The sequence below is a fragment of the Nyctereutes procyonoides genome, unplaced genomic scaffold (genome assembly GCF_905146905.1).
Source record: "Nyctereutes procyonoides isolate TBG_1078 unplaced genomic scaffold, NYPRO_anot_genome, whole genome shotgun sequence".
Taxonomy (NCBI): Eukaryota; Metazoa; Chordata; class Mammalia; order Carnivora; family Canidae; genus Nyctereutes; species Nyctereutes procyonoides.
This window is the reverse complement of record NW_026575146.1, coordinates 64,320,116-64,346,368: the sequence shown is the minus strand read 5'-3', so window position 1 is coordinate 64,346,368 and position 26,253 is coordinate 64,320,116. Positions and strand designations below refer to the sequence as shown.

The window sequence follows — 26,253 nt, the reverse complement described above, 5'->3', positions numbered from 1 at the left end:
CTGCTGAGCCACCCAGGGATCCCCTGCTTTTCTTTTTCAAAACTGCTTTGTCAGTTTAAAGTCTTTTGTGATCCCATATAGATTTTAAGATTGTTTGCTCTAGTTCTGTGAAAAATGCTGTTGGTATTTGGTAGGGAGTGCATTAAATGTGTAGATTGCTTTGGGTAAGTATTGACATTTTAATATTTGTTCTTCCAGTCTGTAAGCATGCAAGGTCTTTCATATGTCCTTATGTTGTCTTCAGTATCTTTCATTGGTGTTTTATAGTTTTCACACCACAAGTTTTTCACCTCTTTGATTAGGCTTATTCCTAGGTATCTTATTTGGGGGGCAGATGTAAATTAGGATTTTCTTAATTTCTTTTGCTTTATTATCAGTGTATAGAAATACAAAAGATTTCTTCACATTGATATTGTATCCTACAACTTTACTGAATTTATCTATCAGTTGTTTTTGTTTGTTTTTGTTTTATCAGTTCTTGTAGCTTTCTGGTAGAGTCCTTACGATTTTCTAAATATAGTCTCATGTTACCTGCAAATAGTGAAATTTTTACTTCCTCCTTACCAGTTTGGGTTCCTTTTGTTTCTATATATTATCTAATTGTTGTGTCTAGTACATCCAGTACTATGGTGAATAAAAGTGAGAGTGGGGTGGGGGTGCCTGGATGGTTCAGTCAGTGTCTGCCTTCAGCTCAGGTCATGATCCCAGGATCCTGGAATCAAACCCCATGTTGGGTTCCCTGCTCAGCAAGGAGTCTGCTTCTCCCTCTCCCTTTGCCCTTCCTCATGCTCTCTCTTGCCCTTGCTCTCTTCTTCTCAGATAAATAAATCTTAAAAAAAAAAAATGGTAAGAGCAGACATCCTTGTCTTGTTCCTGATCTTAGGGGGAAAGCAGTCAGGTTTCTCCCCATTGAGGATGAAGTTAGCTGTGGGTTTTTCATGTATGGCCTTTATTATGTTGAAGTATATTCCCTCTAAACCTACTTTGCTGAGGGTTGTTACTATGAATGGATGCTGTACAAATGCTTTTACTGAGTCTACGGAAATGATCATACAGTTTTTCTTTCTCTTATTGATGTGATGTTTCATGTTGATTTCCAATTATCGAATCACCTTTGCATCCCCAGAAATAAATCCCACTTGATCCTGGTGAATGATTTTTTTTTAAAAAAATGTATTGTTGGAATCTCTTTGCTAGTATTTTGCGAAGGATTTTTGCATCTATGTTCATCAGAGATATCGACCTGTACTGTAGTTCTTTGTGGTGGTGTCTTTATCTGGTTTTGGTATCAGGATAATAGTGGTCTCATAGAAGGAATTTAAGAAGAATATTAACTACTCTTTAAATCTTTGGTAGAGGGATGCCTGGGTGGCTGAGCTGGTTAAGCATCTGCCTTCATCTCAGGTCATGATCTCGGGGTCCTGGGATCAAGCCCTGTATCAGTGGAAGTCTGCTTCTCCCTCTATGTGCTCTCGCATACTCTCTAAAATAGTCTTTAAAAAAAAAAAATCTTTGGTAGAATTTGCCAGGGAAGCTGTCTGATCCTGGACTTTTGTTTGCTGGAAGTTTTTTTTTTTTTTTTTTTAAGATTTTATTTATTTATCCATGAAACACAGATTAAGAGAGAGGGGCAGAGACATAGGCAGAGGGCGATGTGGGACTTGATCCCAGGACTCCAGGATTACACCCTGAGCCCAAGGCAGACCCTCAACTGCTGAGCCACCTAGGCATCCCTGTTGGAAGTTTTTTGATTACTGATTCAATCTCCTTGCTGCTAATTGGTTTCTTCAAATTTTATATTTCTTCTTGCTTCAGTTTTGGTAGGTTATATGTTCCTAGGAATTTATCCATTTCTTCTAGGTTGTATAATTGGTTAGTATATAGTTTTTTGTAATTTCTTAACTGTATTTCTGTGATGTTGGTTGTTATTTCTCTTTCATTTCTGAGTTGGTTTATTTGAACCTGAATAAGGGTTTGTTAATTTTATGTTTTCAAAGAACCAGATCCTGGTTTCATTGTTTGGGGGATTTGGGGGTTTTTAGGGGGGAGGGGTCTCTATATCATTTATTTCTGCTCTAAGCTTTATTATTTCCTTTCCTCTGCTGGTTTTGGGTGTCCCTTTTTTTTTTTTTTTTTAAGCTCCTTTAGTATATAGGTTAGGTATAAGGTTTAAGGTTAGGTTGTTTGAGAGTTTTCCTGCTTCTTGAGATAGGCCTGTATTGCATATACTTCTCTCTTAAAACGGCTTTTGCTGCATTCCCAAAGGTTTTGGACCATTGTTTTCTCTTGTTTCCGTGTACTTTTTAATGTATTCTTTGGTTTCTCAACTGACCAACTCCTTTAGTGGCATGTTATTTAACCTCATATATCTGTAGTCTTTCCAGATTTTTTCTTGTGGTTGATTTCTAGTTTCAAGGTGTTTTGGTCTGAGATGCACAGTATGACTTCAGTCTTTAATTTGTTGAGGCTTGTTTTGTGGCCTAATATGTGATCTGTTCTGGAAAATGTTTCCTGAGCTCTTAAAAAGAATGTGTGTATTGTGCTGTTTTAGGATGGAATGTTCTGACTATATCTGTTCCCCTGTGCCATTCAAAGCCATTGGTGTCCTTGTCTTTGTTTGATCTGTCCATTAATGTGTTGAAGCCCTCTATTATTTTTTTATTTCTACCAAACAGTTCCTTCGTGTTTGTTCTTAACTGTTTTAAATATTTGGGTGCTGCCATGTTGGGTACACAACTATTGACAATTGTTATATCTTCTCGATTCTATAGTATCCTTCTTTGACTCTTTTTACGGACTTTTATAGTCTGCTTTGTCTGATAGAAGTACTGCTACTCCAGCTTCTTTTGACGTCTATTTGTACGATGTTCTCCATCCCCTCACTTTCAATCTTCATGTGTCTTTAGGTCTGAGAGGAGTCTCTGCAAGGCAGCATATAGATGGGTCTGGGTTTATTTACTGTGTCATGCTATGTCTTTTGAGTGGAGCATGTAGTCCATTTTACATTGAAAGTAATTACTGATACATACGTATTGCCATTTTCTTGTTTTGTGGTTGTATTTATAGCTTTTTTTCTGATTCTTCTCTTTCACAGCTTGTTGTTTTTCTTTAGTGACATACCTGGGTTCTTTACTCTTTATGTATTGCTTATCTGTTTCTTGATTTGTGGTTACCACTTGATTATATAGAACATCTTCTGCATATGGTATTCTGTTTTAAGCTAATGGTCACTCAGTGTTGAACTCATTCCTTACTCCTCCCCTCCCTTCCATGTTTTAGGTGTATGGTATCTTAATTTACATCCTTTATTTTTTTTGTACTTTTTCATACTCTCCCTTATCTTTCCATTGAAAAGTGTTCCCTTTCATCTTTCTTCTACAGTTAGTTTGGTGGTCACAAACTCCTGTAGATTTGATCTGGGAAACTCTTCCTCCTATCCTGAATGATGGTTTTGCTGGATATAAAGTATTCTTGGCTGCAGGTTTCCCTTTCAGCACTTTGAATATATGATGCCACTCCCATCTGGCCTACAAAATCTAATAGCCTTAATGGGGTTTCTCGGTGTATGCACATTTTCTTGCAGCCTTTAAATTCTTTAGCACTATTTGTCAGTTTGATTCCTATGTGTCTTGGAGTTAATCTCCGTGTGTTGATCTTATTGGGGGTTCTCTGTGCCTCCTGAATCTGAATGTTTCCCTTCCTAGATTTGGGAAACTTCCTAGATTTGGGAAACTTTCCCTTCCTAGATTCCCCTGCCTCTTCTGAGATCCCTATGTAGATGCAAATAGTTACTATGTTTGAGGGAGTCATGGAGGTCCCTAAGTCTGTTCTCTATGTAGTGTTTTTCTCTCATCTGCTCATCTTGACTGCTTTATATTCCTCTATCCTCCAGATCACTAATACATTCCTCTCTTTCCTGTAGCCTATTTATTCCATCCATTGTATTCTTAGTTTCATTTGAGTTCTCATCTCTGATATGTCATCTCTGTGTTAAGGGTCTCACTAATAACCAGTTTTTTTCCATCCAATGAGTGTCCTTATGGTCATTACTTTAAATTCTCTATCAGGCTACTCTCCTGCTGTGGTTTTATTATGGTCTTTCACTTGGGACATACTCCTCAGTCTCCTCATTTTGTTTCTGTTTCTACGTGTTAGGAAACTCAGCTGCATCTCCTCTTGAAAGTAGTGTTTCTATGAAGAAAAGGTCCTGCAGTGTTCCCTGTTTACCAGGACCTGGCGCTTCAGAGGTGTCTGTGTGTGTTACCTGCACCCTGCTATTAGCGTCTGAATAGCTTTTCCTTTCAGTCCAGACTTCTGCCCTGACTCTGCCTGCTGTAGGATGTGCTTGCTATCTGTGGTGTTAGGGAGACCCAGGCAGGCTGGCCTTGAAAGGGAGTGACCATAGGAGGGCTCAGGGGTGGGATGGTGGCAACCTAATTTGCATGGAGTCACTAGTCCTAGGGCAGATTTCCCCACAGTGTGGTAGTGGCCAGGGGTGTGGCATACATTAGCCGCAGTGGCCTGGGGGAAGCTCAAGCAGCTGAGGTACCAACAGAGGGCACCTGGGGACCTGTGGTGGCTGGACATGGGAGGCACAAGGTCAGCACAACTTGCACTGGGCCACTGGTTGTAGGTTGATTCCCCCAAAGCAAGGCGACAGCCAGGGGTCCAGTGCCTGGGGTGTGCAGCAACTGGGAAAGGCCTATGCAGGAGCTGCCAGTACTAAACCAGACCCCCTGAAGAAGTGCAGTGGCCACAGAAGTTCTGCTCAGCCCAAGCCTGGGGCTAGTGAGCTTGGTGTGGCAGGAAAAGCAGCAAATGTCTGTGCTCCCCCCATCCCCAAAAGGTGGCTGTGTTTCTGCCACCGGGGCCGGAGCAGGAGCAGTGCACCTGCCCACTCCCTTGTTCCTAGAGAGTCCCCCAACATGCTCCAGGATCAGTAGAAGCAGATCTCCCTCCCCTCGTGCAGGCTGTCGCTTCTATGCTGCTTCTCAGGCTGCTGTCACGTTAGGGCAGGCCCTGGCTTACTCACCACCCAGCGCTGAGTGGCTGACATTTAGAGCTCTAAATCCCACTGGTTACACGAACTCAGCCCCTCTGGTTTTCAAGGCCCAACATGCTGGGGATTTGTTTGCTCTGTGTGGGCTCCTTGGTGCTTTCTCTGCTGTGACCACAGCTCCCCGCTTTGAGCACCTTTCAACTGTGGTTTCCACCCTCCATAACCTCTCTGATGCAGCTTCTCTGCATTCAGTGGAGTCTGTTCTGCCAGTCTTTAGCTCACTTCCTGGGTTACAGACTAAGACGTGAGCAGTACCTAGTTGTAGACCTAGGCCTGGGTGTGATTCAGGTCCTCTTACTCCACTGTCTTGCTCTGCCTCCCCCATGAGTCACGTAGTTTTTCAGCAGAAGCACCTAGCTGTGGATAACACTTGCATCCACTTTGCTGACTCTGGCTTGCACAGCTGTACTAGATGTGTGTAACCAACAGCAGTGATTCATAGGGCCAGGCTGCTCGTGATGCTTTCTTGCTGGGCTGGTGTTTGTTTGGAACTGGCTCATCACATGTGTCTTCTGTGATAAGATACGCATGAGTGTCAGCGAGGGAGGAAAGGTGGGACTGTAAAGGAAGTCTGGGTTGTGGGAACAGCTAAGGAATGACCACTGGGCAGGTGGAACCAACCATTCTGACCAACATCTTCTTTCTAGCAGAACCAGGGCCAGAATTCCAGCCACGTGGCCACTCCTGCCCAGTGACCTTTCCTGGTCCACGGTTCCTCCAACAGTATGTGCTGTGTGGTCACCTTCCTCGGATCTTCCCAAGCTCCTACACAGAAAGCCCCATCCCAAGCTGCTCAAGTGAACAAGCAGATGATGAAGAGAGGGAAGGGAGACTCCAGCTGAGTGGGGTTTCCAGGGTGCTCTTCAGACCTGCTCAGAGTCGGCCAGTAGACTGGGTGGAAATTGAGAGAGCTAGGTGTCCTGAGGAGGCATCTGAAGCAGCCATGTGTGGAAAATACCGACTGGCACTTGGTCCCAAATCTAGTCTCTTGAACCTCCAGAAGCATCACGTGTGCCCTGAGTGTGGCAAAGGCTTCTGTCAGAAGTCAGACCTCACCAAGCACCAGAGGACACACTCAGGGGAGAAGCCTTACAGCTGTAGGGAATGTGGGCGAGGCTTTGGCCGAAAGTCCTCCCTCGCCATCCACCAGAGGAAACACTCAGGGGAGAAGCCTTACATGTGCGGGGAGTGTGGGCGCCACTTCAGGTACACGTCCTCACTCACCAACCACAAGAGGATACATTCCGGGGAGAGGCCCTTTGAATGTCAGGAATGTGGGCGAGGCTTTCGCCAAAAGATCGCCCTCATCCTGCACCAGAGGACACACTTGCAGGAGAAGCCCTTTGTGTGTCCTGAGTGCGGAAGAGGCTTTTGCCAGAAGGCATCACTCCTTCAACACCGCAGCTCACATTCGGGGGAAAAGCCCTTCTTGTGCCTTGAGTGTGGACGTGGCTTCAGGCAGCAGGCGCTGCTCCTCAGTCATCAAGTCACACACTCCGGGGAGAAGCCTTACATCTGTGCTGAGTGTGGGCACGGCTTTCGCCAGAAGGTCACCCTCGTCAGACACCAGAGGACACACACGGGGGAGAAGCCTTACCTCTGTCCTGAGTGTGGGCGTGGCTTTAGCCAGAAGGTCTCCCTCATGGGACACCAGAGAACACACACAGGGGAGAGGCCTTACCTGTGCCCGGAGTGTGGGCGTGGCTTTGGTCAGAAGGTTACCCTCATCAGACACCAGAGGACACACACAGGGGAGAGGCCTTACCTGTGTCCAGAGTGTGGGCGCACCTTTGGCTTCAAGTCCCTCCTCACCAGACACCAGAGGACACACTTAGAGGAAGGGGCTGATGTGTACGGAGTGTGTGAGCAAGGACTCAGCCAGAAGTCTCACATCACCTCTGACCAGAGATCACACTCAGGGGGCAAGCCATGTGTATGCGGCGAGTGCGGGCGAGGCTTTGGCTTCAGGTCGGCCCTTATCAGACACCAGCGCACCCACTCAGGAGAGAAGCCGTATGTGTGCAGGGAGTGCGGCCGGGGCTTTAGCCAGAAGTCTCACCTTCACAGACACAGGAGGACCAAGTCCAGCCATCACTTCCCACCTCAAAGCTGTTCTCCTAATCTTTCCTTTCCTCGTGAGTGTGAAGGTGGCAGGAAGCACTAGGAAATGTTTCACTTTCCTCAAATGCAGTAGAGGGAAAAAATGTATTTTCAGTGCTTGAAAGACAGTCGATTTATGGTTTGTGTTCTGTGCTAGCAATGTGTCTTTAATTTGCCAGGGCTGCCATAATGAAACACCACAAATTTGATGGCTGAAGAACAATTTCTCACAGTTCTTGGGACTAGAAGTCCAAGTGGAAGTCCAAGTCAATGTATGCATGTTGGTTTCTATTGAAGCCTCTGTCCTCGGCTGACAGATGCCTGCACCCATACTGTGTCCTCACATGGCCTTCGTATATGCACTTTCCAGGTGTCTCCCCCTCCTCCTCCAAGGACACCAGCCTTTCTGGATTAGGACACCACTCTGTGTCACCAAATGAGGTCATATGTGGGTTCTGACTTCAACATATGAATTTGGAAAACTCAACCTCTGGGGCCCCCAAATTCATTCTTCTTCAGGGTATGTTCTTAACAGCTCCCAAAGTGTTGACCTATCCCAGCACTGACTCTGTCCAAAATGTTATGTAAATCAAGTGTGGGTGAGGCTAGGAATAGGTTTCATCCTGAGACAGAGTTCTCTCTAGCTGTGAACTAGACAAGTTACCACAGATATAGAATTTGCATTCCCTTTCCACAAGGGGGAAGAAGAAAAGATGGGTCCCCTGAACATGTCTATGGCCTAGAAGGCAAATTCTATTAGATTTTAAGGCTTGAGAATAATGTCTCGTTGGATGCTTTGCCCTGTGGTCCCACTGGGCAGCAGCAGTGTGCAGCCCCCTGAGACCATGGACGCATTCACCCCCCGGGCCCACCATGGGAATGGCAGACCTACTGCTCTATTTCCTGTTGGACTCACAACTCTTCTGTGGTGCTACCCACTAAGAGGTCTCACAGCCAGCCTATGCTGTGTCCCATCTGTACCATCCTTAGTTCAGGCTTGTAGTTTCCACTGAGCATCAACTGGTTCCAAACTAATCTATCAAACGAGTGTCCAGCAACACCACTGGTGTTCTCTCCAGACCATACCTTCTCATTGTCGCAATAGGAATGAGCTAAGAATTCCCTAAATCTTCAAGCTCTGGCTCCTTTTTGCTCAACAGTTCCTTCGATTTACCTCCCTCCTCACATATTTCTATGAGAAACAATAAGACACAGGTATACCTTTCAACCCCTTGCTTAGACATCTCAGCTAAGAAGTGGTCACTTGTCACCTCAGACTTCTACCCTCTACTAAACAATGGAGCACAACCGGCCACGTTTTCACTGCCTCATAATCAGGATAGCCTTTCCTTCAATTTCCAGTACCTTCCACATTTCTGTCTGAGGTCACAGCAGAATTTCTAATCCTCCTGTTCCTACCATGGCCTCTTTGAGGCAACCTTGGCTTTCTCCAGCAAGTACCTCAAGACTCTTCCACCCTCTACCCATCACCCAGGTCTAAAACCACCTCCACAGTTTGTCATACTTAGTATGTGTTCTTTTGCCAGGGCTGCCATAACAAAACCTGGGACTGCAAGCCCACGATCACCCTGATCTACTGACCCCTGCCTGGCAGGTGGCACCTTCTCCTTGCGTAGCTGTTCCCTTGCACGTGTGCTAGAGAGCAAGTGAACTCTGGTGTCCTTACTCTTGTAAGATCAGGGCTCCACTTTTCCAACATCCTTTACCTTTCAGTACTTCCTTAGGTCCTGTACCCAAATACTGTCACATCAGGAAAGGGCTTCATTATCAACTTTTGGTAGAAAATTTAGTTCATAACACTCGGCCCTATGGACCAGCCCCTCCCCCCCAAATTCCTACTTGCCCTGAACCCCCACCATAAAAGGTCATGACCTTTACGTGAAGCCAGCAGGAAGCAGTGGGCAGTGCTATGCTTCTTGAAGCAGAAAGCAAGAAGAACACTGTTCCTCTTGGCGGCCGGGGGGGGGGGGGGGGTGGTTGTCAGGGAGAGTTGGACACACCTGATTTCCAAGCCTTCCTCCACAACCAGGTCTGTTTAATAAACTGCTCCCTCATTTATTCAGCTGTCAAGAATCCTGTGGTCCTAACCCTCAGGATACACAGAGGGTCATGGTCTATTTGTTCTGGACTCTGGCCCTGTGTGGGGGAGGGCCTTCATCATCACCCTTTCTTAGGTCCTCCAGTAATGCTAGTGAGGGCATCTTTCTGAACCGCCAACCCTGCATCCTATTAGCCACACACCAGTGATTCCACCTGAGGACTCAGGGCCTTTCTTCCACAACCCTCCCTAGTCCTCCAGACAGGGGCTAAGGAGCTAGAGCACCTGTCTTTCCACCCAGCCCAAGGTACTGTCCCTTTAGCTTGCTTTGTGCCCAGCCCAGGGCTGGCCTTGTCCCTTTGCCTTGGGCACAGAATGGTCCCCACAGTCATTTTCCCCGGGCCCTGAGGCAATAAAAAATTAATGCCCCCCAAATAAGAAAATAACCAAAATTTTACATGGCAAAAATATATATATATCAAAAAACAAATGTCAATGTATTTCACAAATAAAAGGTCATTTAACAGACGTTCAAAAAATCAAAAGACCAGAAATGCCAAAGAAAGTGGACAAAAGACCTGATCAGTTTACCAAAAGAGGTATATTGAAAAGCTGCTGAGCTTCACTCATGATAAGATAAATGCAAACTACAACTATACTCAAATTATTTCACTCAGCTTGATGAAAACTCAAAAGCTGGACAGTACTCTGGTAGGGCTGCAGGAAAATGCATTTTCATACACTGTTGGCAGGAATGCAAAATGGCATTAGCCTTATATAGGTGAACCTGGCAATACTTAGGGTAACAAGACTATATGTACACCTGCCCATTGCCACAACAAGCACATTTCTGAAAATGTGTCCTGGAGAGTCACTGGCAAGTGTATGAATGAATACACACATGCATAGTTATTTTTATATAGCATGCTTTCTAGTTCCAAATTCTGAAAACTGCTTGACTAAGCACAGGAAATTGAATAAACAGGTACATACGATGGAGTAAAATGCGAGAAAAAAAATGATACCAACAAAATGTCATGGAATGATTTTTAAGAAATGTTTTAAGTAAAAAGAGCAAAGTGCCAAACCATATATAGTTTGTTGCCTTTCGTGTAAGAAGGGGAATAATGCACAGAGGATTTGGGCAGAGTTTACTATCCTAGTTGTCTTAGGATGACAAAAAACAAACATTCACCCTTCAGTGTATTTTCTGTAGCATCATGGTGAAGCAGTTCTGGAGCAATCTCCTGCATCAGAGGAATGAGCACAGGCATACATGGGGCTATGTTGTAGTGAGACAGGGTTCTCACCAAGGAAGCAAAGTCATACAAATATACATTGGGCAAAGCAAGAAAATAATCCTGTGAGCCACTGTGATGAAGTACATATGTGAACATGAGATTCCTAAGTGCATATGTGCTCACATGTGTGTGCGTGGACCTGTATGGGCAGATGTATTTGCGTGTATTTTCTAACCTCTGCTACAAGACCAAGAAGCAAGGGCGGCCCCATGGGCATCCACACATCCAGTGTGCAGATCTGAGTCTAGCATGGTTTTCTTTTGTGGAAATCCTGGCTTCCTGGGTTAATGGCAGCTTCAAGGTTAGGGCAGGGTAGGTATGAGGGGATCCTGAATGTCTGGTAATACCAGAAAGTGAGGAAGTGTTGAGAAACATGATGAAACATGACACTGGGGCCACAGGAGCCGGTCTGAAGGGTTTCCTACCCACTGTCCAAGTCTGGGGCAGTTTGAGCACCAAACTAATTTCATACACTCATGACTTAGAAACTGGGGGAAAATACTGTGTCCAGGACAGTAGTAAGTATACGGGTTAGTAGTCTGCTGCTTACAGGAGAATGTCAAGGGCCGACTGGGAACTACATTTTTTCTCATAATATTAATCTTATCATAGTGTTATCAGAGCTAAGACATTAACTTTAGGACACTATTAGGAACTGTTCAGAATTTCCATAATTGTCCTTTTTGTGATCTAGGATCCAGGTTAGGATCCTATATTGCATTTGTCCTCATGTGTCTTTAGTCTCCTCCTATCTGTGACAGTTCCTCTGTCAGTCTTTGTCATCTATAACCTTGACAGAGAGCTCATCAAATATTTTATAGAACCTCATAATTTGGGATTATCTATTTTCTCATTATTAGATTTGCATTACCAACTTTGTAGAATACCACATAAGAGAAGTATCCTTACTATATTGTCAAATGGTACATACTAACCAGATTTATTCATGGTAATGTAACCTTGATCACTTGGTAAAACTGGTATCTGCCAGGACTTTCCACTGTAAACTTCCCATTTTCACTCTTTCCATACCCTATTCGTTAGAAGTAATCACTGGGTCCAGTTCATACTCCAGGAGAAGGGAATTAGCTGTATCTCCTGGAGAATGTTCTATGGGGTTGGGGGGGAGGTGTAAGAATCACAAGGTACAAAGTGGCCCAGTGTTTTCTGGCTCCCAAACTAGCAAAAGACAGCCCAGGTAGGTCCATTCCTCCCTGGATGGAACAAAAGTCCTGCTGACAACACTATGTGAGTCCAGCAGCACCAGCAGGTGGGAATGATTAAGGGAAGTGCTTTTTAGTCTCACAGGGCTGAGACTCCCCACCCTCACCAGACCCAACACAGCCTGGGAGGGTCCTGCCACAGACACACCTGTTCTAGGAACTGTTCTTTCTCCCCAGAGACTGGAGACTTTCTTTTTTTTTTTTTTTGAACTTTTATTTTTTTTTAATTTTTTTTTTTTTATTTATGATAGTCACAGAGAGAGAGAGAGAGGCAGAGAGAGAGGCAGAGGGAAAAGCAGGCTCCATGCACCGGGAGCCTGACGTGGGATTCGATCCCGGGTCTCCAGGATCGCGCCCTGAGCCAAAGGCAGGCGCCAAACCGCTGCGCCACCCAGGGATCCCAAGAGACCGGAGACTTTCTATCTAGATGCAAAACACTTAGCAGTTGGGTCACACCAGGAAGGCCATCCCTGCTACACTGCCCAGCCCAAGGAGAGACCCATCTCCCTTCTCGCAGACAACAGGTTGCCAGGAGGCACTGGAATATTAGCAGCTCCACCTGTGAAATCTTTGCTCCCCCTTTTGAGCCAGAGCATCCTTTCCCCTATCTAGAGACACCAAGCAGCCTGTTTTAGGGAAACCCCTTCCACACTCCCAACCCCAGCATGAAAAGGTGGAAAGAACAATGGTACCAAATAAGCCAAGTAAACCTAAATAGCACTGCAAGAGCTCTGAAAGCTACACTGTCATTGGGTTAAGAACCACCTGTGAAACGTAGGCTGCAATCTGGGAACTAACCTAAAAACAGGGTGACTGCCTGCTAAAGTCAGTTTTAAGTATGATCCAGAGTCTTAACAGCTAAAGGTGCAGAATGCAATAGAAAATTACTAATCATACCAAGAACCAGGAAATCAAAACTTAAATGAGAAAAGACAATACCAACAGTGAGATGAGGATATTGGAACTGACAGGGATATTAAAGCAGCCATCAAAGAAATGCCTCAAGCAATCACAAGTTCTCTTGAAACAAATGAAAAAAGTTACAAGATCTCAAGAATTAAAAAAAAAAAAAGTTACACCAAAGTTCAAGGGGAAGTTACAGAACTAAAAAAAATAGATTCAAGAAGCCAAATGAACACCAAATAAAATAAATCCTAAGAAATCCACATTAAAACATCATTAAAATTCTGAAATCTAAAGAAAAAAATCTTAAAAGCAACCCCAGAGAAATGACTCATTACCCCTAGGGAGTGACCAATTCAAATAACAGATTTCTCATGAAATTATGGAGTTCATCACAAGGAGGTGGCACAACATTTTTCTTCCAATTTGTAAAAGAAGACTTAACTGGAAACTGAGTATCTGCCAAAACTATCCTTCAAAAATGAAGGCAGAATTAACACATTACCAGATGAAAGAAAAATTTTAAGACTTTGTTGCTTGCTGACCTGACCTTAAAAAATGGCTAAACTTAGAAAGTTATTCAGACAGAGAAAATAATAAAAGAAATACTGAGCATCAGGAAGGGAAAAAAAAAAAAAACATGAAAAGAGCACAAATATGACATAAAGCAGGCCATCCTTCTACCTATCAGTTTTTAAAATTACATAAGCAAAAGTTATATCATCTTATACTCTAGACAATGATGTTTATTTTTTTAAGGGTTTTCTTTTTTTAAATTTTTTATTTATTTATGATAGAGAGAGAGAGAGAGAGGCAGAGAGGCAGAGACACGGGCAGAGGGAGAAGCAGGCTCCATGCACCGGGAGCCCGACGTGGGATTCGATCCCGGGTCTCCAGGATCGCGCCCTGGGCCAAAGGCAGGCGCCAAACCGCTGCGCCACCCAGGGATCCCCGACAATGATGTTTAAAAGTGGGAAAAGTAATGGGACCTAAACAAAAACAGCATTTTCACACTTCATTCCAAATGGTAATATACTGACAAACTGTGATAAAGACATATGTGTATTATAATACCCAGAGCAACCACTAAGAAAACTATACAAAGAGGAGGAGGCAAGATGGCAGAAGGGTAGGGGTCCTTGATTCATCTGGTCCCCCAAACTTACCTAGATAATTTCCAAAACATCCTGAACACCTATGAATCCAACCTGATATGTAAAGAGAACAGCTGGAATGCTACAGAGGGAAAAATGATCACTTCTGACAAGGAAGAATGGTGGCAAAGAGGAAAGGTGAGGGAGGGGAGGGGCGGGAAGCCAGGGCAGGAAGGCAGCAGAGCTGATAATCAGGAACTTTAGAATCCCTGACTGAAGAGTGCTCAGTGGGGAAACAGGGCAGAATCGCAGGAAGGGCAGCAAAGTCTCAACATTCCCAGTGACACAATAAGAATAGAGGTGCCAGGGAAAAAGCTCACTGCAAACTACGGTCGGATAACAGTAAAGGGCTGGAACACAGCAACCCTCCTAGAGCATCCGGGAGAAGCCTGCCAGTTACTCATGCCAGCACCTGAGCTCTCTTTACCCTACAGCCTGGCGATGGACAGAGGTGAGATGTCCTCTGCTCCCTTTGGGAGAGGCAGACCCCAGGAGTGCGGGTCCAGGGGCACAAGGCCCTCCCTCTAAGGGTCCATCCCTCCAGGACAGGCAGAACTGGGGAGGGCACATGATGGCAAGAACTCTCCTGCTGCTGGGCACCCTTCAATTGGTGCAGATCAGTGCCCCGGTGCCTGCCTCCAGGAGGATCTAGGCCAGTGGGCACAGAGAGACTGTAATTCGGTACATGCGGGGAGCTTTTGGCTCCCAGGCTGGAGATCTGACTGCCACCATTTTTTAGTTTTTTCTTTTAGTTTTTGAGCTGGTAGAGGGTTAGCCTCTAGGGAACAAAGGAATCACAGGACAGACAGCTTTGCACTTAGCCGACCACCTGGCCAGGAGTAGGGCATCTCTGCCCAGGCACAGACCCTTGAGAATCAGTGCAGCCGGTTCTCCTCCAGAAGAGCTGCTGGAAGAACAAAGGAAGACCAAGTTTATTGACCAAGCAGCACTGGAAAGCTCCAGGGATAAGGGAAAATAGTATATAGATCTCGAAGGTTTTTCCTTATCATTTATCTCTCAGGTTAAAATTTTCCAGTATTTTTTTCTCTTTTCTTGCCTTAACTACAATATTTTACCAACTCTTTGTTTTTAAGCTTTTTCCTTTTTGACTTTAATATTTCTACAGTTACATGTCTTAGATATATTCTTCATTTTTTGGATTCCTTTCAACTGTTCGATTTAATTTTGGTAGATACAAGAGTTATAGATTTTTGGTTCTTATTTTTTGTCTTGTTTTATAATGGTGGATGTTAGTACCTTCTAACTCATGGACCAAGATACACCTAGAACACCAGGTTGGTTCATTATGTGAGACTATATTCTCTATTCCTTCCCATTCTAACCCCCTTTTAAAATTTTTTATTTATTTATTCATGAGAGGCAGAGACATAGGCAGAGGGAGAAGCAGGCTCCATGCAGAGAGCGCAATGCGGGACTCGATCCCAGGACTCCAGGATCATGCCCTGAGCCAAAGGCAGATGCTCAACCACTGAGCCACCCAGGTGTCCCTTCTGCCCCCCTCTTTTATCTTGTTTCTGTTTTTGTGATCGATGTTGGGTCTCTATATAAAGTTTTGCTGGTTATATAAATTTGGAATTCAGCATCTTCTAACATACAGAACAAAATACACCTAGTACCAAGAGGATCACCCTCTAGGTCCACTCTGTGAGTCTGTATTCTCTCTCCACCACCACTTTCTCCCACTGTTTTCTTTCTTTTTTTTAATTCTCACTATTTTTTAAAATTTTCACTTTCATGGTCCTTTTGTTTTATTGTGCCCTATTTTTTATTTTCTAGTCTCTGACCTCTCTGGAATTGTCTAGGGTATATTAGGTTGTGGCTGATATTTTTGACTCTGCTTGCTCATACAGCCATTCTGCACTGGACAAAATGACTTGAAGGAAGAAGTCATCACAAAAGAAGGAACCATAGTAATACTATCACAAACCTACTTGATATGGATTTAAGTGGGATGTGAGAGATAACAATTCAGAAGTACAATTATAAAATTACCGTGGCTGTGGAAAAAAAGCATAAAGGACAACAGATCTCAATTCTGTAGTAAGAGAATCTCTAATCAGGCTGAAATTAAAAATACTTTAACTGAAATGCAGTCCAAATTGGATGCTCTAACTGCTAGGGTGAATGAGGTGGAAGAGAGAGTGACATAGAAGACAAGTTGATGGAAAGGAAGGAAGCTGAGGAACAAAGCGAAAATGAGGAAAGCCTTCGGGAAATAAATGATAGCATAAGAAGGAATAGTATTTGTCTTATTGGGATGCCAGAAGAGGGAGAGAGAGAGAGAGAGAGAGAGAGAGAGAGAGAGAGAGAGAGAACGACAAAGTGTATTTGAACAAATCATAGCTGAGAACTTCCCTAAACTTGGAATCTAGTTCCCTAAATAGGCATTCAGATCCAAGAGACAGAGGGTATCCCCCCAACAAAAAATATCAAATCCCGATCAAACACCTTGACGTGTAATAGTGAAGCTTGAAAATGTCAAGATAAAGTTTATATGGAGAGAAATGCCAAATTAACAGCATACCTATCAACAGAGACCTGGCATGCCAGAAAGGGTTGGCATAATATATTCTTCTAAATGAGAAGAACATGCAGCCAAAAATACTTTATCTAGCAAGGCTGTCATTCAGAATGGAAGGAGAGATAAAGAGCTTCCAGGATACACAGAAACAAAGAATATGTAACCATCAAACCATCTCTGCAAAAAAATATGAAGGGGGACCCTGTAAGAGAAAAAGGGAGCCCAAAGAAACAATCCACAGAAACAGGGGCTATATAGGTAATATGATAACACTAAATTCATATCTTTCAGTAGTTACTCTGAACCTGAATGGGCTAAATGATCTCATCAAGATGCAGGGTATCAAACTGGATAAAAAAACAAGACTCCTCCATATGCTATCTACAAGAGACTCATTTTAGACCTAAGGAACACCTCCAAACTGAAAGTGAGGGGGTAGAGAACCATGTACCATTCAAATGGTCCTCAAAAGAAAGCTGGGGTGGCAATCTTCAGATCAGATAAATTAGATTTTATACCAAAGACTGTAGTAGGAGATGAAGAGGGACTCCATATCATACTTAAAGGGTCTATCCCACAAGAAGACCCAACAATCATGACATTTATACCCCTAATGTGGGAGCAGCCAATTACATCAAACAATTAATAACCAAAGTATATAAATACATAGATAAAAATACATTAATAGTGGGAGACTTCAGCATGGCACTCTTGGCAAAAGACAGATCTTCCAATCAGAAACATTACCAGAGAGACAAGGGCCTTGAATGGCACACTGGACCAAATGGATTTCACAGATACATACAGAACTTTCCATCCGAACGCAACTGAATACACATTCTTTTCAACTGCACATGGAACCAGAACCACACAATGGGTCACAAATCAGGTCTCAACCGATACCAAAAGACTGGGATTTTCCCCTGCGTATTTTCAGACCACAATGCTTTGAAACTAGAACTCAATCACAAGAAGAAATTTGGAAGGAACTCAAACACTTGGAGGTTAAAGAGTATCCTACTAAAGAATGAATGGGTCAACCCGGAAATTAGAGAAGAATTAAACAGATTCATGCAAACTAATGAAAATGAATGCACAACTGTTCAAAACCTTTGGGAGACAGCAAGGAACTAAGAGGGAAATACACTGCAATGCAAGTCTGTCTCAAAAAATTGGAAAAACAAGCTCACCTTACACCTAAAGGAGCTAAAGAAAGAACAGCAAATAAGGCCTAAACCAAACAGAAGAGAGTTAATAAAGATTAGAGCAGAACTCAATGAAATAGAGACCAGAAGAACAGAACAGACTGGCAAAACTAGGAGCTGGTTCTTTGAAAGAATAAGATCAATAAACTCCTAGCCATACCTATTAAAAAGAAAAAAGACAAATTAATAAAATCAGTAATGAAAGGGGAGCTCACAACCAACATCAAGGAAATACAAACGATTTTAAGAATATATTATTAGCAACTATATGCCAACAAACTAGGCAATCTGGAAGAAATGGATGTATTTCTGGAAACTTACAAACTACCAACACTGAAACAGGAAGAAATAGAAAACCTGAACAGACCCATAACCAGCAAGGAAATTGAAGTAGTCATCAAAAACCTCCCAAGAAACAAGAATCCAGGACCAGATGGCTTCCCAGACGAATTCTACCAAACATTTAAATAAGAAATAATGCCTATTCTACTGAAGCTGTTCCAAAAGATAGAAATGGAAGGAAAGCTTCCAAACTCATATGAGGCCAGCATTCCCTGGATCCTAAAACCAAAGATCCCATCAGAAAGAATTATAGACCAATGTCCCTGATGAACAGGGATGCAAAAATTCTCACCAAGATACTAGTCAGTAGGATCCAACAGTACATTAAAAGGATTATTCACTAGGACCAAGTGGGATTTATTTCTGGGATACCAGGGTGATTCAATATTTGAAAAATCAGTGTGATAGATCACATTAATAAAAGACAAGACTAGAACCATATGATCCTCTCAATTGATGTAGAAAAACCATTTGACAAAATACAGCATCCTTTCTTGATTAAAGCTCCTCAAAGTGTAGGGATAGAGGGAACATATTTCAATATCATAATAGCCCACAGCAGATATCATTCTCAGTGGGGAAAACCTGAGAGTTTTTCCCCTAAGGTCAGGAACATGACAGGGATGCCCATTCTCACCACTGTTGTTCACTATAGTACTAAAAGTCCTAGCCTCAGCAATCAGATGACACAAAGAAATAAAAGGCATTGAAACTGGTAAAGAAGTCAAACTCTCACTCTTCACAGATTACATGATACTACATATGGAGAACCTAACAGACTTCACCCCAAAATTGCTAGAACTCACAGCAAATCAGCTATATGGCAGGACACAAAAATCAATGCACAGTAATCAGTTGCATTTCTAATAATGAGACTGAAGAAACTGAAATTAAGGAATTGATCCCATTTACAATTGCACCAAAACCTATAAAATACCTAGGAATAAACCTAACCAAGTAATAAATAATAAATAATCCTAAGATTTGTATGGAACTAGAAAAGACCCTGAATAGCCAGAGGAATGTTGAAAAAGAAAACCAATGCTGGGGGCATCACAATACTGGACTTCAAGTTGTACTACAAAGCTGTGATCATCAAGATAGCAAGGTACTGGCACAAAAACAGACATGTAGATCAATGGAACAGCATAGAGAACCCAGGAATGGACCCTCAACTCTATGGTCAACTCATCTTTGACAAAGCAGGAAAGAATATCCAATGGAAAAAAAAATCTCTTCCACAAAATGGTGTTGGGAAATTTGGAAAGCCACATGCAAAAGAATGACCATTCTCTTACACCACATACAAAGATAAACTCAAAATGGATGAAATATCTAAACGTGAGACAGAAATTCGTCAAAATCCTAGAGAACACAGGCAGCAACCCTTTTGAACCTCGGCCACAGCACTTCTTGCAAGACACATCTCTAACAGCAGGAAACAAAAGAAATGAATTATTGGGACTTCATCAAGATAAAAAGCTTCTGCACAGCAAAAGAAACAAAACTAAAAGGCAACCTACAGAATGGGAGAAGATATCTGCAAATGACATATCAGAGAAAGGGCTAGTATCCAAGATCTATAAAGAACATGTTATGGGCAGCTTGACTCAGCAGTTTAGCACCACCTTCAGCCTAGGGCGTGATCCTGGAGACCCGGGATCAAGTCCCACATCGGGCTCCCTGCAAGGAGCCTGCTTCTCCCTCTGCCTGTGTCTCTGCCTCTCTGTCTCTGAGTCTCTCATGAAGAAATAAATAAAATCTTAAAAAAAAAGAATGTATCAATCTCCACACCCCCAAAAAACAAGCAATCCAGTCATGAAATGGGCAGAAGACATGAACAGAAATTTCTCCAAAGACGACCTACACATGGCCGGTAGGCATACGAAAAAATACTCCACGTCACTTGCCATCAGGGAACTACAAAACCACCATGAGATACCACTTTATACCACTTTAGTGAGAATGACTAAAATTAATAAGACAGAAAACAACAAATGTTGGCAAAGATGTGGAGAAAGGGGAACCCTCTTGCACTGCTGGTGGGAATACAAACTGGTGCAGCCACTGTGGAAAACAGGTTCCTAAGAAAGTTGAAAATAGAGCTACCCTACAACTCAACAATTGCACTACTGGGTATTTATCCCAAAGATACAGATGTAGTGAAACAATAGGACACCTGCTCCTCAATGGTCATAGCAGCAGTGTCCAAATAGCCAAACTGTGGAAAGAGCTGTATATCCTCTGACAGAATAATGGATAAAGAAGATGTGGTGTATATATAGAATGGAATATTACTCAGCCATCAGACAGGATGAATACCCACCATTTATATTGACGTGGATGGAACTGGAGGGTATTATGCTGAGTGAAATAAGTCAATCAGAGAAGGACAATCATATGGTTTTACTCATATGCAGAATATAAGAAATAGTGAAAGTGACCATAAGGGAAGGAGGAAACTGTGTGGGAAAAAAATCATAGAGGAAGACAAACCATGAGAGACTCCTAGCTCTGGGAAACAAACAGGGTTGCTGGAGGGAAGTGATGGGAGGATGGGGTAACTGGGTGACGGGCACCAAGGAGGGTACATGATGTGATGAGCACTGGGTGTTATACTATATGTTGGCAAAATAAATTTAAGTAGGGAGGAAGGGAGAAGGAAGGAAGGAAGAGACTTATAGAACAACAAAGATAGGATATATACATTCCCAATGCAGTATTATTCAGCTGTTAAAAAAAGCTTGAAATCCTGCCATTTGCAATGAAATGGATAGAGCTATAGAGTATTATGCTAAGGAAAACAAGTCGGTCAGAGAAAGACAAATACCACATAATCTCACTTTTCTGTAGAATTTATGAAACTAAAGCAACAAGCGAAGGAAAAAAAAAGAGAGAAAGACAAAAAAAAAGAGAGAGAGAGAGAGAGAGAGAGAGAGACTCTTAACTACAGAGAACACACTGCTGGTTCCCAGAGAGGATGTGGGTTGTGGGAATGGGTAAGATGGGTGATGGAGATTAAAGAATACACTTAACATGATTAAAAAGAAAAATGATGGCTGAAAACTACCCTTACCTGGGAAAAGAAACAAATCCAAATGAAGGAAGCCCAAAAAACAACACAATGAGTCTAAAGAGAGCCATAAAGAGACATTATGATGAAACTGTCAAAAGTTAAAAAAAAATGCAAAGAATCTTAAAAGTAGCAAGAGAAAGTGGCTTGTTCCAAACATGGGACTCTCCATAGAGCTATCAGTAGATTTTTCAGCAGAAATGCTGCAGGCCAGTAGGGAGTGGGATAATACACATTCAAAGTGGTAGAAGAATAAACTTGCCCTGAGCATACTCTATCCAGCAAAATTCTTCAAAACTTGGAGACAGAGTTTCAAAGAGAAAAGCTGAAGACCCGGTGGCTCAGCGGTTTAGCACTGCCTTCAGCCCAGGGCCTGATCCTGGAGACCCGGGATCAAGTCCCACGTCAGGCTCCTTATGTGGAGCCTGCTTCTCCCTCTGCCTGTGTTTTCATGTGCCTCTCTCTCTCTCTCTTTCTCTCTCTCTCTCTGTCTCTCATGAATAAATAAATAAAATCTTAAAAAAAAGCTGAAGAACTTTATACAAGAGTTGTTAAAGGGAGACGGGAATTTGCCATTCTAAAATAAAACAACCATGAAAGTATTAAACTAATTGATAAATGTGTAATTCAGAATAATATTGTAAAGGTGATGGGTAAATCCATTATCACTTTAGTACAAAGACTAAAAAACAGAGGGGGGAGGGGCAAGATGGCGGAAGAGCAGGGTCCCCAAATCGCCTGTCCCCACCAAATTACCTAGATAACCTTCAAACCATCCTGAAAATTTACGAATTCGGCCTGAGATGTAAAGAGAGACCAGCTGGAATGCTACAGTGAGAAGAGTCCGCGCTTCTATCAAGGTAGGAAGACGGGGAAAAAGAAATAAGGGAACAAAAGGCCTCCGAGGGGGAGGGGCCCGCGAGGAGCCGGGCTGAGGCCGGGGCGAGTGTCCCCAGGACAGGAGAGCCCCGTCCCGGAGGAGCAGGAGCTGCACCAACCTTCCCGGCGGGCGGAAAGGGGCTCGCAGGGAGTTGGAGCAGGACCCAGGAAAGCGGGGATGCCCTCGGGCTCCCTGGGACACTAACAGACACCTGGGAGCGCAGGGGAGTGCTCCGAGCTCCCTAAGGGCTGCAGCGCGCACGGCGGGACCCGGAGCAGCTCGGAGGGGCTCGGGCGGTGGCTCCGCGGAGGGGGCTGCAGGGCGGGAGCGCGAATCCACCAGCGCAGGCCCCGGAGCACAGGGCGCCGGGACACAGCCCAGGATCCGGCCTCCCCCGGGACAGGCAGAGGCCGGGAGGGCCCAGGACAGCAAGGACGCTCCTGCCCCGAGCTGAGCAGATCAGCGGCCCCGCCCCGGAGCCTCCAGGCCCAGCGGACGGAGAACCGAGAGCCCCGAGCCCCGTAGTTCCTGCGGAGGCTGAATCCAGGCTTCCAGAGTTGCCATAGCAACTGCGGTTGTTCCTCCTGGGGCCCCACGGGGTAAACAACCCCCGCTGAGCCCTGCAGCAGGCAGGGGCAGAGCAGCTCCCCCAAGTGCTAACACCTGAAAATCAGCACAACAGGCCCCTCCCCCAGAAGACCAGCTGGACGGACCAGTGATACTCCCCCGTGTTCCAATACAACTTGTTTTTGGCCACTCTGCACTGAGCAAAATGACTAGAAGGAAAACCTCACCTCAAAAGAAAGAATCAGAAACAGCCCTCTCTCCCACAGAGTTACAAAATCTGGATTACACTTCAATGTCAGAAAGCCAATTCAGAAGCACTATTCTACAGCTACTGGTGGCTCTAGAAAAAAGCATTAAGGACTCACGAGACTTCATGACTGCAGAATTTAGATCCAATCAGGCAGAAATTAAAAATCAATTGAATGAGATGCAATCCAAACTAGAAGTCCTAACGACGAGGGTTAACGAGGTGGAAGAACGAGTGAGTGACATAGAAGACAAGTTAATGGCAAAGAGGGAAACTGAGGAAAAAAGAGACAATCAATTAAGGGACCATGAAGACAGATTAAGGCAAATAAATGACAGTCTAAGGAAGAAAAACCTACGTTTAATTGGGGTTCCCGAGGGCGCCGAAAGGGCCAGAGGGCCAGAATATGTATTTGAACAAATCCTAGCTGAAAACTTTCCCAATCTGGGAAGGGAAACAGGCATTCAGATCCAGGAAATAGAGAGATCCCCCCCTAAAATCAATAAAAACCGTTCAACACCTCGACATCTAATAGTGAAGCTTGCAAATTCCAAAGATAAAGAGAAGATCCTTAAAGCAACAAGAGACAAGAAGTTCCTGACTTTCATGGGGAGGAATATTAGGGTAACAGCAGACCTCTCCACAGAGACCTGGCAGGCCAGAAAGGGCTGGCAGGATATATTCAGGGTCCTAAATGAGAAGAACATGCAACCAAGAATACTTTATCCAGCAAGGCTCTCATTCAAACTGGAAGGAGAGATAAAGAGCTTCCAAGACAGGCAGGAACTGAAAGAATATGTGACCTCCAAACCAGCTCTGCAAGAAATTTTAAGGGGGACTCTTAAAACTCCCCTTTAAGAAGAAGTTCAGTGGAACAATCCACAAAAACAAGGACTAAATAGATATCATGATGACACTAAACTCATATCTGTCAATAGTAACTCTGAACGTGAATGGGCTTAATGACCCCATCAAAAGGCGCAGGGTTTCAGACTGGATAAAAAAGCAGGACCCATCTATTTGCTGTCTACAAGAGACTCATTTTAGACAGAAGGACACCTACAACCTGAAAATAAAAGGTTGGAGAACCATTTACCATTCAAATGGTTCTCAAAATATACCCTAAAAACTACAGAACACTTCTGAAAGAAATTGAGGAAGACACAAAGAGATGGAAAAATATTCCATGCTCATGGATTGGCAGAATTAATATTGTGAAAATGTCAATGTTACCCAGGGCAATTTACACGTATAATGCAATCCCTATCAAAATACCATGGACTTTCTTCAGAGACTTAGAACAAATTATTTTAAGATCTGTGTGGAATCAGAAAAGACCCCAAACAGCCAGGGGAATTTTAAAAAAGAAAACCATATCTGGGGGCATCACAATGCCAGATTTCAGGTTGTACTACAAAGCTGTGTTCATCAAGACAGTGTGGTACTGGCACAAAAACAGACATATAGATCAATGGAACAGAACAGAGAACCCAGAAGTGGACCCTGAACTTTATGGTCAACTAATATACGATAAAGGAGGAAAGACGATCCACTGGAAGAAAGACACTCTCTTCAATAAATGGTGCTGGGAAAATTGGACATCCACATGCAGAAGAATGAAACTGGACCACTCTCTTGCACCATACACAAAGATAAACTCAAAATAGATGAAAGATCTAAATGTGAGACAAGATTCCATCAAAATCCCAGAGGAGAACTCAGGCAACACCCTTTTTGAACTTGGCCACAGTAACCGGAGAAGGACAAACAGTGTATGTTCTCATTCATTTGGGGAATATGAATAATAGTGAAAGGGAATATAAGGGAAGGGAGAAGAAATGTGTGAGAAATATCAGAAAGGGAGACAGAACATAAAGACTTCTAACTCTGGGAAATGAACTAGGGGTGGTGGAGGGGGAGGAGGGCGGGGGGTGGGGGTGAATGGGTGATGGGCACTGAGGGGTACACTTGACGGGATGAGCACTGGGTGTTATTCTGTATGTTGGTAAATTGAACACCAATAAACATTAATTTATAAAATTAAAAAAAAAAGACTAAAAAACAACAACTACAATACCTTTTTAAGGGATATACAATACTAAAAGATGCAAACAAAATGAAAAGAGTGGGATCCCTGCGTGGCGCAGCGGTTTGGCGCCTGCCTTTGGCCCAGGGCGCTATCCTAGAGACTCGGGATCGAGTCCCACGTCAGGCTCCCAGCACATGGAGCCTGCTTCTCCCTCTGCCTATGTCTCTGCCTCTCTCTCTCTCTCTCTCTCTCTCTCTCTCTCTCTGTGACTATCATAAATAAATAAAAATTAAAAAAAAACAATGAAAAGAGTATTAAAATGTAGAGCTTTGTATTTGAAATTATCTCAAAATCATCAGTTTTAAGATGTTTTATCTAAATCTCATGGTACTTTCAAAACAAAACTCTATAGTAGATACACAAATGAGAGAGAAGAGAATCAAAGAATACCACTATGGAAAATCATGAACTCACAAAGGAAAACAGGAAGAGATGAACAAGGGATTTCCTAAACAACCAGAAAACAATTAATACAATGCCAATCTGAGTCTTACCTATTAATAATTATTCTATGTGTAAGTAGATTAAAAACTACAATCAAAAGACAGAGTAGCTAAATGGATTAAGAGAGAGAGAGAGAGACCCAACTATATGCTACCAAAAAGACTCACGAGCTTCAATGACACATACATACTAAAGTTGGATAGAAGATATTCCATGCAAATGGAAACCAAAAGAAAGCAAGGATAGCTGTATTTGTATCAGACAAAACAGACTAATTATGTTGAATTAATGTGGCTACAGTGGGCCTATAGAAACAAAGAAGGTGATTATATAATGATGAAGAGGTAAATTCATCACGAGGACATAACAAATATAAATATGCACCCAACACAGGAGCACCTAAATATATAAAGCAAATATTAACAGATTAGAAGGGAGAAACAGCAATACAATAACAGTAGGGAACTTTAATTCTCCACTTTCAACAATGGATACATACCTCAGAAAGAAAATCAGTAAGAAAACATTCGACTTAAACTATATAGCAGACCAGATGGACCTAACATATATACAGAACATTCCATCCAACAGCAGAATACACATTCTTCTCAAACATACATGGAACATCTCCAGAATAGATCATATATTAGGCCACAAGTCTTAACAAATTTTTAAAAACTTAAATTATTCCAAGTATCTTTTCCAATCATAATGATAGGACACTAGAAATCAACAGAAGGAAAACCACAAAATGCACAAATATGTGGAGATTAAACATGCTCCTGAACAACAAATGGGTCAAAAGAAGAAATCAAAGGGAAAATTTAAAAATATCTTGAAACAAATTAAAATGAAAATACAACATACAAAAATTTGTGAAACGTGGCAAAAACAGTTCCAAGAGGGAAGTTTACAGCAATAAATGCCTACATTAAAATATCTCAAATGAACAACCTAACTTTACACCTAAAAGAACATGAAAAAGAAGAACTAAGCCCTAAATCAATGATCCTAGTATAGGCCCACTGTAGCTACATTAATTCAACATAATTCTGGAAGTCCTAG

The 26,253-nt window shown here is 43.0% G+C and overlaps 1 protein-coding gene across 8 annotated transcripts in view; it reads left to right on the top strand.

The window, feature by feature from the left end:
• The window catches only part of ZNF169 (zinc finger protein 169), a 45,562-nt gene extending 35,252 nt beyond the window's left edge, over nucleotides 1-10,310 (top strand). For 5 of the 8 annotated variants that reach the window (XM_055310995.1, XM_055310991.1, XM_055310993.1 and 2 more), the window contains one exon: nucleotides 5,707-10,310. In XM_055310995.1, coding sequence (XP_055166970.1) covers nucleotides 5,707-7,223 — 1,517 coding nt within the window. In that variant the 3' untranslated portion in view covers nucleotides 7,224-10,310. The remainder of the gene's footprint in view (nucleotides 1-5,706) is intronic. The other 3 variants (XM_055310996.1, XM_055310994.1, XM_055310999.1) reach the window with 1 other exon arrangement.
• Nucleotides 10,311-26,253: the final 15,943 nt, after the last annotated feature.